This window comes from Glossina fuscipes, unplaced genomic scaffold (assembly GCF_014805625.2).
Source record: "Glossina fuscipes isolate IAEA_lab_2018 unplaced genomic scaffold, Yale_Gfus_2 60, whole genome shotgun sequence".
Lineage (NCBI taxonomy): Eukaryota > Metazoa > Arthropoda > Insecta > Diptera > Glossinidae > Glossina > Glossina fuscipes.
The window spans coordinates 2663081-2676237 of NW_023998432.1; the positions used below are offsets into that span (position 1 = coordinate 2663081).

Consider the following 13157-nt stretch of genomic DNA (forward strand, 5'->3'; position numbering starts at 1 on the left):
TTTTCCCCTCCAAATCCCAGTTTAGTATAGAAAGTTTTTCGCTGCTTATTCTAGCTTGATTGTTTTCAATCGGAAAGCAGAGTTTGGCATCATTTAACACTAACAACAAGACAGTAGTTGATGTTGGTTTTCAATTGTATATAAATATAGTCATTAATTTCATTGGGAATCTTTTTTTGCAACGAACATCCAAATGGTTCTTGCAAACGTTTGAGAAGCAATTTCTCCGAAGAATCCCTTCATCACCTCAAAAGTGCTAGGTACAAATGTGAACAATTTTGCCGTTTTTTGGAGGCTTCCCAATTTCTAACCTATTTTAGGCGTGTATGACGGCAGATCGCAACCTTTTTTTAAGCTTGGGCTCTCAAACGATCAAGAAATATTTGTGACAAATTTCAGCTTATCTCCATTTTTGCGACTTTGGCGATTTGCCAAAGATGATGGGTCAAATGATCCATTTTAGAAACAGGTTTATGCAAAACATGAGTAATTTTAATGCTAAATGGTTCGTTTAAAACACAAAACCTTAAATTATGAAAATCTTAAATGTTTTCAAAATCGATGTATTGATATAAACCGTTAAGATCTTAATATATGCACAGAGAGCATTCTATATAAAATTTTTAGTTTGGAGCATAATCTTTAGATGTTTTTAGAGTTGACGTATGAAAAAAATCTTTCTAAAAGAATAATACCATTTATTTAATATGCAAAATAATCATCTGTTCAAACATACAGTAAACCTGCGTTCATTACTTTATTAGCAAACTCTTATACGACCGCTCCACCACTACGCATTTGATAATTTCACTTCAGTCAATTCGGTTTTTAATAACAAAAATATTGAAATCAAAATCTTTACTATTCCGAGTTTTGGTAAGCAACCTATTAATGGGTTCGAATAACAGCTATGGTAGATGTACGATTTCTATTGTCATTGATGTTATATGACGTTAATTTAATGAAAGATCATTGAAAAATTTACTATTGACGTAGTGAAGTGGGAAGATATCACAAAAATAAATAGCGAAGTTTTGGTTTTTATGACTCAGGTGCGAAATTATGCTTTTTTGTGTGTTTGTGCAACATTTACGAAAATTTACGTTACGAAATATATATTATTGTATTATCAACAAAAATGTTGAAATTTTTGAAATTGCTTTCTTATGTGTTAAAATATTTAAAATTCAAAATGACAAATAGTATAGCGTAGTTACATAAAAATGTACACATTGATACCACATTCAAACATACGATTTTGAAAACAAACGGTGAGTGTTTGAAATTTGGCTATGAGTGAACAATGCATCCCAAATAAACACCATTATGATTTTCTAGAAGAAAGCAGAATTTAAAAATCCAAACCATATATGTAATGGACACCAAAAAACTCTATATATTCTTGATAAAAGAATGCGAAGGGTGTTATAATCAAATATTTGCTTAAGCACTTCGATAATATGAAATTTATGTGCTCTTTACACATGAGTAAAATTGGATTTTTGGTGACTCACTCAAAGTATTTTTTAGAAACGAAGATTTTCTTTTCTTCCAATTAATTATATAAATTCTCGTGCAAAATGTAAAATATTATTTAACAGCCCTGTTTTCTCACAACAATATTTACAACTCTGAACCTCTCTCTAACTAGAAGATTTGCAAGTTTCCTTAGTTGTTCACACGGAGGTTTTCTTAGTTATATGTTAAAGTTTGAGTCTTTGACGCGCTTACTGTGGACGCTTGGCTTTGTTTTCTTCTATATTGCTACAGGACAGCCCAAACGCTTTACCACGATTTTCCTCGGACGTTCAAAGATTTCTATTTCAAATAGCATCCCTAAACGTCGAATTGCTGCTAACCATACATCTTCTATCTTTAAATCTGCTGAGTAAAAAAAAGTACATATATATATAAGATTTAAACACAGTGAACATTTCTGCAACATGAATAACAACGCGATTGTGAATGGTACGGATTCACCAGGTTCGGCTTCAGGAGATAAGCGCGATTTATTAGCCTTGCTGAAGCTGATTAAAAAATACAACCTTAAGCAAACAGAAGAATTGTTATGCCAAGAAGCAAATATACGGTCAGAAGAACTTGAAGATTTAGATGATAAAGAAATCAGCTCTTTACTTACCTCTGCTTTAGGGGACAATCAAGAGAATAACGCCTCTGGTACCACCATACACGCCGGTTCAGAAAATGACCCAGAATTTTACGACACTGTTTACGGTGAATTGCGTAATTTTGTTGATGAATCTTTGGATATCTATAAACATGAACTTTTCATGGTGTTATACCCAATTTTGGTGCAAATCTATTTTAAACTGGTGTCAACTGGTTATGCAAAACCAGCCCGCGATTTCGTTGAAAAGTATGGTCCAGATTTGGATTATTATTATCGTGAAGATCTGCAGAATCTGCTTTTAATTACGAAACGCTCGGATTTGGAAAATAATGACTTTGTTACTGCTATGGAAACAGACAAGTTTATCATACGTATGTCGAGAGATGCACATTCATTGTTTAAAAGACATATTCAAGACCGCAAGCAGGAGTTAATAGCTGATATTGTAGCCAAATACCTTCATTTTGATACCTACGAAGGTACAGCACGCAGTAAAGCGCAGTGCGATGCTACTGCCGGTTCATTGATTGGAGAAGCCAGACGCCAAGATAATAAGATTCGTGTATATTATGGCCTTTTGAAGGAGGTGGATTTTCAGTCGTTAACGACTCCTGCACCTTCTGTTGTTGAAGAGGAAGATGACAACGATCCGGACGCTCCTGACAAGCCTAAAAAAAAAAAACCTAAAAAAGATCCTCTTTTTTCCAAAAAATCAAAATCTGATCCCAATGCTCCCGCAATGGATCGGATACCACTACCAGAGTTAAAAGATGCAGACAAACTCGAAAAACTTAAGGCTTTGAGGGAAGCTTCAAAACGCGTACCACTCAATAAAGATTCACTGCCTTCTGTGTGTTTATATACCATACTCAATTCGTACCACAGCGTTACGTGCGCAGAAATATCTGAAGACTCTTACATGATGGCTGTGGGTTTCACAGACTCCAGCATTAAGGTATGGTCGCTGACGCCCGCTAAATTGCGGGAGATGAAAACGGCTGAGCACTTGAAAGATATAGATAAAGATGCGGAGGATGTCTTAGTACGTATGATGGATGATCGTACAGGTGAGGCAGCTCGCACATTTTACGGCCACAGCGGACCAGTCTACCGTTGCGCTTTTGCACCTGAGAAAAATATGTTGCTTTCCTGCTCAGAAGACACTACTATTCGGTTGTGGTCTTTACATACCTGGACTTGCATAGTGGTGTTCAAAGGACACCTCTTTCCTGTATGGGATGTTCGATTTTCACCACATGGGTATTATTTTGCTTCCTGCTCATATGACAAAACAGCCCGTTTATGGGCCACTGATTCCAATCAGCCGTTACGTATATTTACGGGCCATCTCTCCGATGTAGATTGCGTACAGTTTCATCCCAATTCCAATTATATAGCTAGCGGCTCCAGCGACCGTACAATACGGCTGTGGGACGTCTTAAATGGCCAATTGGTGCGCTTGATGACAGGTCACAAGGGATCAATCTATGCGTTGGCTTTTTCTACTTGCGGTCGTTACTTGGCGTCTGGTTCTTCAGACCATACCGTGCTAATATATGATTTATCTCATGGCCAATTGGTCACCTCATTGGTACGACATACTGGTTCTATACACACAATGTGCTTCAGCCGAGATGGTACAATCTTAGCGATTGGTGGTCTGGATTGTTATCTAACACTATGGGACTTCTCCAAACTTGCCGAAGATTATATAGCACAAAATTCCAATGCGTCGCATAACCCGGAAATCAATGAAGGTGACACATATTTGTTGCGCGCTTTTCCCACCAAATGTACACCATTTTTAACTTTGCACTTTACAAGAAGAAATCTACTGTTGGCAGTCGGCACATTTAAAGCATAAGTCAAAATATACAATTATCATAGATTATAAGATATTCCAATAAAACACCCATTCAATTTAAAAGAAGTTATTTTATTAATTACTGTATTCCATGGGCACACATTCTTCAGCTGCTACATGAGTAGGCGATCCTCCATCAATTAGTTGCTCATTGGGTTCACTATCTAACGAGGGTTCATTACTAAACATTTCAACAGGTACTGTAGCTGGTGCTCTCTCTGGTATCATATCCATTATAGGACGTTTGGATAACTGTCGCTCAAGTTCGCTTGAACTTATATGTTGCGTTGTAATGAGTTGTTGTCGTTGTGGCAGCGGCTCGTCTGACTGTTGAGAAGCAGCGGTAGATTTTTCAATATTCACATCGTTATTAGTAGGCGGTAGAACAACTTTCTTTTTTCGTCCTCTAGTAGAGCCAACGGTTGTGCCGTTCGCGTTTGGTTCCAATTTTCTCCTTCGACGGAATTATGATAAATATTTAATTAGTAATAAACATGAAATTGATAAAATACCTTTTTGTTTCTTTTGTGATATCATCTTCAGAAGATTCCTCCGTTTCATCACTTTCGGAAGAAGAATTCTCGGGTTTTTCATATTGAAGTAAACGATCCAATAAAAATGCACGATCTCTGGATACTTTCAGCAAGCGGCGCTGGTTAGAGCGCAAGGCGTCTTGAAAAAATTCGTTCTCCTATTGAATACATTTAATAAACAGAAGTCTTCGGTAAAAAATTTAACTAGATGCTTACGTAAATGAGAAACTTGAGTTTCTTTTTTAGATAACGGTATTGGGCTTTATAATCGACCGCCGCATTAGAAGATCTTGGCTGAATTCCATCATTATATTGGCTATCGCTCTCAGTGTCATCGTTTTCCTCATTCGGATCGGTGTGATCATTTTGTTGACTGGCCGTGGCCTGTTCGTTGGCCAATGTACGACAATACCAGCCGTCCAGCATGAAAAATTTACAAAAATCAAGCAATTTCAGGCTTTTTTTTTTGGACGTTGAGTTAAGATGGACCAAGCCAATAAATATGTGGCTTATATGTCCAGAAAATAGCAGTAGTAATTATTCGCAAGAAATTTATATAAAAAACAGCAAAAAAATACAGCCCTGATAGCTAATGCCAATATGTTAAGTATAATTGTAGATTGTTGAGTTGTTGAAAGTGATGTAAACGAAAAGTGTTGCAAACTTTGGGTGAAAACAAAAAAGCAATGTAGTGATAAAAGATGATTAAACGTAAAAAACAAAAAAAAAAAATTGTCAGGTATTAAAAAGATAAAATTGCTTTTCTATTATTATTATTATTATTAATATTATAATTTTAGACTAATGAAATAAATTCTTAGGCTAAAAAAAATACATTGAGCACTAGCAACACAGCCTATCGGCTCTAATTTAAATAAATGTACATAAGATAATGAGCTTAGTAGTATTAATAAAGTAATATATTGAATTGATATTCTGTTCTGAAGCTGATTGTAGAATGTCCAAAGGGTTAATCGTTCCATCCTAAGAAAGGTTAAGGCAGTCGCAGGGAATGTGCTTTATAGTGAGAGTTCGTCCACAACTGCAGATTGGGGAGGAAGGCTTCTCAAGATCCATTGGTGAGTTGCAATTGTTTGACCAAGGCGAATTCTCGAATATGTTTGGATCTTGGTTTTCTCAACATTTGTTGGATATCACGTTCCTATTCTATGCAAGAAATATTTCAATTTTTTTAGTGTATTTCTTAGCTTTTTTGCTTTATTGGTGTTTAATTTTAAAATTTCTCTTAAAGAATAAAGTGTGAATTTATCCTATGTGAATTTATTAACCATTTATGCGAAAAAATCATTTTGGTTTAGTGTAATCAACAATTGAGCTCTTAGTAAAAGTCTTTCTTTTTGCCCGTTAATCTTTGTTTACAGTTTCTTTAGCCTTCACTGTGTATTTACATTGGGCAGGGAAGTGAGAAATTTGTTTTAATTTGCTGAAAATTTGTGCTGTGTAATTTTTTAGCTTTTCTTTTTTTCCTTCATAAGCTACATTTGTTGTTTTCAATGGACATGGATTGCTTATTTATACCATGTCGTGCGAAAACAGGCCCTGAATCTGAACGATTCATTTCTTGTTGTCTGTGTGATTGTTTTGGTCATGCAAAGTGTGCTGAGATTATCGTCCGTGCTGCTGATGCAGTCCTTGACCCTTCTAAAGGTTTACGATGGTCATGTCCTGACTGCAGAAAGCGGGACATTGATTTCTACAAGCTCTTCAGGGAGACGAGAAATTGTTTCTCGGATTTGAGCAAAAATCTCGGCTCTTTGTGAGAGAAATTTGAAATAATCAAGACTAGGTTTGATAAGTGTCATTATATTGCGCAGTCATGTTCCTCTCCAGCTAACAAAGTTTCAACTCGTAGCGTAGCGTGTGGTTCATCACCTCTGAGCTCTCCTAAGTCCGTTCCGTCCGTGCAAGTTAGCGATTACTTAAAGTCTACAAAGTAAGTTAGCGTTTCTGCTACTGCTGAGTCGGTCGGTAACATAAAAGTTACAAAAAAGCCGGGAAGTCCTTCTGGCTTGAGCTATGCTCAAGTGGCAAAGGTATCTCCTCCCATTGATGTCACTCAATCTTCTCAGGCGTCATCGCCTAAAACTAATAATGATAATAATAAATCGTCCTCTCCTCCTGGCTGTTCGAGTGTGAACGCTGGTCGCCAAATTGGGCACGTCGCACAAGTCGTGCAAGTGTGGTTACCCCTTCTATATTTTCTCCAACTCATAACTCCCCATCCGTAAACCCTGCTGCTACTAGAACCGATGGCATATGCTTGAAGGCAGTTCCTCCCAGAAAGGCAATATTTGTGTCATGACTAGCACCAGATACATCTGTTGATAACATAAAAAGTTATCTGGCAGCGAAATCCCCTTCTATCAAGTTAAAGCGCATTAGTATTTTCAAATTGGTTCTTTCTCAATCTAGAGCTATCTCATCTTTTAAAATTCTAGTTCCAACTGAAAATAGTGATTTGATGTTAAATAATTAATTAAGGAATTTATACATCGAGACCGACCTCGTAATGCTAATGCAGTAGCTCTTTCCCCATAAAAAAACTAAATATTTCTTCAGGCTCATTTTCTCTCATTTATCAAAATGTTAGGGGCGTTAATTCAAAAATTCGTTCTACCTTCTTTTATTCAATGAGCACGGAGTTTTCCTGTTTGGTCTTCACTGAAACATGGTTAAAGCCGGATCTACATTCGTCGGAACTTTTCCATAATTCGTTTCAAGTATTCAGAAAGAATCGATTGTCGATTTATCGCCATTCGAGCGAAATTTCCTAATAAACACTTATATGTGACTCGCTCCTATATTCCCCCAGATTCAGATATCTCCATATATAAGAAACAGGCCGCCCTTATATGCTAAGTGGCCAAGCAATCTAAACCTACCGATATATTCGTTGCATTGGGTGACTTCATTTTGCCTCAAGTCACTTGGTGTTAGAGCGATAGTTCTGGCTGTTTGATTCCTATCTCAACATCTGGTAGAGCCGTTGTGCTCTTTGATGAATTATTTGATCATAATTTAGTTCAATACAATGATAGCCCTAATTGCTTGATCTTTGCTTTGCCAATTTTCCTGAGATTTGCGTTAACCGTTGTCTTCCGTTTAGTTTACCTGAGTATCCATATCATCCAGCATTGGGTATTTCCTTTCATTACAAGCATGTTGGTTCGTTGAACTTCTATGACATTCCAAATCCAAATTTTTCATATAAATTTTATGATTTCCATAAAACCTATGTTTCCATGCTAAAATCACATCTTTCTCATATTGTGCTTGATTTCCCAGTGGGAAGTATTGATAGCTTACTGTCGTCGTTCTACAATATATTAAATCAAGCTATTTTTGCATCCGTGCCGATCAAGCAGTCCCGTCCTCGAAGCAAGTGTCCCCCGTGGTTTAATAAAACAATTAAATATTACAAGAATAGGAATAACAAGTCTTTCAAAAAATTTTCGAAAAGCGGTTCTTCTCTCGACTATTTCGCCTACTCTGTGGCAAGGTATAAATTTAATTCCTTCAACCGCCAGTACTGTTGCAGATACCTTCAGTTTGTTAAATCCTCCTTGTTTGCTAATCCTAAATACTTTTTTAAGTTCGTTAATTCCAAAAGAAAAATCTCCATAAATCCCTCGCATAATTTTGAAACCTAAAATCCCTTTGCGGAATGCTTCCGACAGAACTTTTCAACTGCCAATTTGATTTATCAGCAAACTATCCATATCCGATTTCTAATTTGATTTCAATTCCTAACTTTGTTATATTTGAAAATGACGTTTTTGTAAGTTTGAGCTCTCTAAAATATAATTGTTTGCCTGAACCCGATGGAATCCCCTCGTGTGTACTGCTATCTTGTGCTGACGAGCTATGTGGTGTTATCTCAAAGATTTTTAAGAAGTCCTTGATTTTAGATTTTTTCCCTTTGTGTTGGAAGACTTGTTTTCTTATTCCTATTCACAAAAGTGGTAGTAGGCAACTTGTAGAGAACTACAGAGGCATTGCCAAGTTGAGTGTCTTGCCTAAACTATTCGAGCGAATTGTTGCCTAGCATATAGCCTTTTCCAAAGGGAAGATCTGCGGTCACCAATTTGTTAGAGTTTACTTCTCATGTTTTCAAGGCTTTTTATAGTGTCTCTCGCACTGATGTCATATACACTGACTTTAGCATAGCGTTTTTTGTTTAACCATAGACTACTGATCTTTCAACTTCAAGCCTCTGGCTTACCTTTCTGCTTAGTGGAATGGTTAAGCTCTTATCTGCATGGTAGATCATTCAGGGTTTTGTTTAATCTCATTACCTCGGATGAATTCCCCGTGATGTCCGGCGTACGTCAAAGTAGCCACTTAGGACCCATTTTATTTAATTTATACATCAATGATTTGCCCTCCGTGATTAAATTCAGCGAGATCTTAATGTATACTAATGATGTAAAACTGGTCTCGTCCTTTTCCGTAGAATCGCAATCACATCATCTTCAAAGAGATTTGAATAATTTGGTTGCATGGTGCTCTTTCAATCTTCTGAAAGTAAATCTAAATAAATGTAAGAAGCTTTCTTTCTCAAGAAGGAAGTCATTCATTACTCAGTATTTCATTGATTCGCACAAGTTGGAGGACATCGATTCGTTTACAGATTTAGGCGTTCTATTTGATTATATGTTACGTTTCAATTTGCATATTGAGCTTTCGTTAAGCAAAGCTAGGTCCGCGCTTGGTTTTATAAAAAGGTGGTCCAAAAAGCTTGATGATCCTTGTATTACAAAAAGGCTTTACATGTGTTTGGTTAGACTAGCACTCAAGTGTACCTCTGTTGCGTGGTCTCCTTCATATAGGTGCTAAGTAGATTCAACTGAATCTGTTCAAAAGCAATTCTTGCTGTTTGCCCTTAGGAATTTGGGTTGGGACCCGATTGCCCCTCTTCCACCCTATGACAATAGGTTGCTTCTGTCATCCTTACCGTCACTGGAGAAACGTAGATTTGTTCTTGGGGTTTTCTTCGTAATCAAATTAATAAATGGTACAATTGACTCGCCCGCATTACTTCGTGGCATAGGCTTTAATGTCCCTAACTGTTTCTCTAGGCACTTTATCCTGATAAAGCTTAGTCAATGCAAATATAATTACGAACTGTTTAACCCGCTCAGAGTTGTTTGAAGGAATGTAAATGACGTCTATCACTTATTCTCATTAACGGACTCTTTAAAGTCCATTAAAGCGACATTGCTTAATACGCGTGATTTACCTATGTCGTACTTGAACTAACTTTTAACCTTAAAAAGTCATTATGAGTCGAAAATTAATTGTTCTTAACTATTATCGGTTTCCAAGCTTATGCATGCTTGCGATGGCTTAGGGGTTCACTTGGAATTTGGTCCTGTGCCGGTTGTGGGTGTGGCTCTATACTAGTTGTGTACATGTTTTTTTATTTTTTTTCTTTTTTTTTCCTTCTTATTTGTTTTATTGTACTTATACTAAGTTTTAATATTAATTAATTTAAGATTTACTTTAAGAGTCAATTCAACTCGACTGCAAATTTGTTTTAGTTGAGTTTCTTGTATAAGTGGAATAAATAAATAAATAAATAAAGGTGGAGTTAAATAAGGGTTAATGGAAAAGTAGTGTTGATGATGGTATTGTAAATTTCCTTCTGCAATTTTCACTTTAACTTACCTTCCAATATTTTTTTGAAGATCCAACTTTTCCATGACATCATCGATATTAAAAAGAGCAGAAGCAGCATCCTTTGCCGCTCGATCAACCTGCTCCTTCCCAATAAACTGATGTGACTTGGTACCCATAACATTTTATTTTTTCCGTCGGGTGTTGTAATTATATTCCTTAATGATGCTCCATCTCGAAGTCGAAGGATTCCGAATAGCTTGTAATGCAAACAAACTGTTGGTAACAATGACTGTTTTGTTTTTATGGGCAAGGTTCGCAGCGTGAAGGATAGCTCTGGCTTCGGTTGTAAAAGCTAAAGTACAAGCAGGAGGCAGGCCAGAAGATTTTGAGTCGTCTGTGTATAAAAGATTTCAACCAGTACTCTCCAATACTTGAGTTTTTTTCAGCTATTAGATTCCTGAAGACGTAATTTAGAGAATCTTCTTTCTTGTGCATAGACAGCGAGATGTCAAAATAGCAGAGTTTCAAAATCCATGGAGATTTAACACCAAAAGAGCGGAAAATGTTTAAGCAAATGTTCAATTCCTTTCCGACATACAAACAATAGTCAATTGCAGATGGTGTCTTTGGAATTCTCTTCGCAATAATAATCTTTGTCACGTCATCACCGAGAATAGATTTGTTTGAATTAAGAAGCTTGGGGACTATTTTAGTTTTAATTCATAAAGTCTATTTTCTTAAGTTGGGAGACCAGTTTCAATTATAGTATTATTTATGGGCGTTGTCCGAAAACCATAACAACTTGCTCTGACGGCTTGGTATTAGAAGTTTTTAAGCGAAGACAGTGTGCTTTCCAACGATATTTGTTGGAAAACGTGAGCCCGAGAATATGCAGCGTCTGCACGTTTAGTACTGGTAAGCAATAGTGTTAATATGCGCATGGCTTCTCTAAGCAACGTACAGTATGAAATTCACCCTTGTTAAAAGAGAGTTTTTTAACCGAAGACAGTGTGTTTTCCAGCGATAATTGTTGGAAAACGTAAGCCCGACAACATGGAGCGATTGCACGTTTAGTACTGGTAAGTTAAGTTAATATGCATCAGTAGATTTCCTGCATCGCACATTTGTTTTCGACAAATGTGCATTTTTTTTGACCCTGAGGAGTTTGCCCTTGTGGAGATCTCTCGTGCAATAGATTCGAGGATGTTGATTGCTTTCATGTTGTTTTTTTCTTTTGTAAAAATGTATACATCGTCCGCGTAGAGACAATGGTCCACTCTTGGTACACGGAAAAGAATTTTACTAATTTCGTTGAAGGCGATCTGGAAAAGCGTGACAGCAAGAGGAGATCCTTGCGGAATGCCGTTCACTAACGGAAAGGAATCAGAGCGTTGATTGTTGATTCTTACTTTGAACCGCCGATGCCACATGAATGATTTGATGTAGTTGAAGAATTTGGGTACAACATTCCATGATTTCAAGGGTCTTAAAATGACATAGAGACCAACTCTGTCAAATGCTTTTCGAAGTCAGTAGAGAGAATTGTTACATGATTTTGTTCGGAAATTGCTTTGCTCGTGAAAAAATCAATATTTAAAAGAGCGTCTATGCACCCTCTACCCCGCTTGAAATCAACTTGTTGCTTTGTAATCAGCTTCTTGGACTCAGGAAACCAAGGTAGTCTAGATGCCATAATCTTCTCTAATACCTTCGAGAGGCAAGATAAAACAGAGATTGGGCTATAATCTGATGCGATCGAAACATTTTTTGACTTTGGAATTGGAACAACTGTTGCCAGTTTCCACATGTAGGGTATATGGCCAGTCGAAAATACCATATTATATAGGGCCAGTAATTTCTTTTTACTAAACTTAGACATAGCACTGATCATTTCGTATGAGATGCGGTCTAGACCAGGTATCCTCCCCTTCAAATTGGACAGACAACTTCCAAGTTCTAAGGTGGATATACAATTTTCCAGGAACATGGCACATCTATCAATATTATTTGAAAGAGATATTGGAGTCCTTTTATTTTCGATGAAAGCACTGGAGAAGTTGCTGCCAGAGGAGTACTCGGACCACACTTTTCCAAGATAATTAGAAATATCATATGCATCAGTTAAAGTTTCATTGGGAGTGCAGATGGCAGAGATTTCGTTCAGATTTGAAGTCGCATTAAGTCTGTTGATTTTGCTTCAGACAACTTTCATTGATGTATTTCTATGAATTCCCCTCGAGAATACGGAGAATAAATTAGAGAGTTCTTGCTGAGAAAACGATTGCGAAGGTGGGATGTAGAGCGAAAGCACTGTAAATTTTATGTTTAAGATTATTTGTATCGTTACGGCTTGTATGTTTGAGCTTAAATTTATGCGTTTGTGAGGTATATTCGATTTTATAAAAACACCAACTCCTTGTTTTGAATATGAATTTTGATCAGCATTCGTGAAGTAACCGGTATATGATTTGGGTGGAATCGGATTAAAAGAGCTTCTACAATGGGTTTCTTGAAGCGATAAAAAGGGTGGATTAAAATCACTTATGAGAGTGCGGAGTTCATCAAAATTATTAATAAGTCCCTTAATGTTCCATTGTAGAATTTAAAAAACTTTATTTAATTGTAATGACATGGAAGCAGAGTGGAAGGAGAGTTAAGTTGACATGTCAGCGTCTCCGTCAAGAAGCTCGGTAGAGGAATTTTGCGTGAATGATTTATTCTTACCAGCAGAATAATCTGTACTTAGCTTGGTTTGGTACATTTAAAGTGCAACGAGTGGGCGCACGTGAATAATTTGAAATTGAAGGTTGATTAATGGACGAAAGAACGGATTTTGGATGGATATTGGATTTATTACAGCTTGTAATTTGTTGACTAGAGTTGAGAGCTGGGGAATTTGTTTTATTAGATTTTAGCATATATGTTGCTGTTCTAATTTTTTCAATATTCGGTATTGCTTTGGTTTTTTCAATATTAACTTTGCCGGGTG

At 36.7% G+C, this 13157-nt stretch overlaps 2 protein-coding genes across 2 annotated transcripts; one reads left to right on the plus strand and one right to left on the minus strand.

Annotated features, from left to right (window-relative positions):
* Nucleotides 1–1440: 1440 nt before the first annotated feature.
* On the plus strand, nt 1441–4045 carry LOC119637558 (transcription initiation factor TFIID subunit 5). The gene has a single exon (XM_038033645.1). The coding sequence runs from the start codon at nt 1944–1946 to the stop codon at nt 3993–3995; it is 2052 nt and encodes a 683-aa protein (XP_037889573.1). The 5' UTR covers nt 1441–1943; the 3' UTR covers nt 3996–4045.
* Nucleotides 4046–4070: 25 nt separating this feature from the next.
* LOC119637619 (INO80 complex subunit E) lies at nt 4071–5132 on the minus strand. Its single transcript, XM_038033794.1, has 3 exons — nt 4745–5132; nt 4508–4686; nt 4071–4449 (listed from the first exon to the last, which is right to left on the minus strand). The coding sequence occupies exons 1-3, from the start codon at nt 4952–4954 to the stop codon at nt 4071–4073; spliced, it is 768 nt and encodes a 255-aa protein (XP_037889722.1). The 5' UTR covers nt 4955–5132.
* Between the last annotated feature and the right edge of the window lie 8025 nt (nt 5133–13157).

Coding starts and splice junctions, on each gene's coding strand:
- LOC119637558 (XM_038033645.1), top strand. CDS start 1,944: ATGAATAACAACGCGATTGTGAATGGTACGGATTCACCAGGTTCGGCT.
- LOC119637619 (XM_038033794.1), bottom strand. CDS start 4,954: ATGCTGGACGGCTGGTATTGTCGTACATTGGCCAACGAACAGGCCACG. Junction 4,687..4,744: donor AACTCAAGTTTCTCATTTAC/GTAAGCATCTAG, acceptor TGTATTCAATAG/GAGAACGAATTTTTTCAAGA. Junction 4,450..4,507: donor ATCACAAAAGAAACAAAAAG/GTATTTTATCAA, acceptor ATTCCGTCGAAG/GAGAAAATTGGAACCAAACG.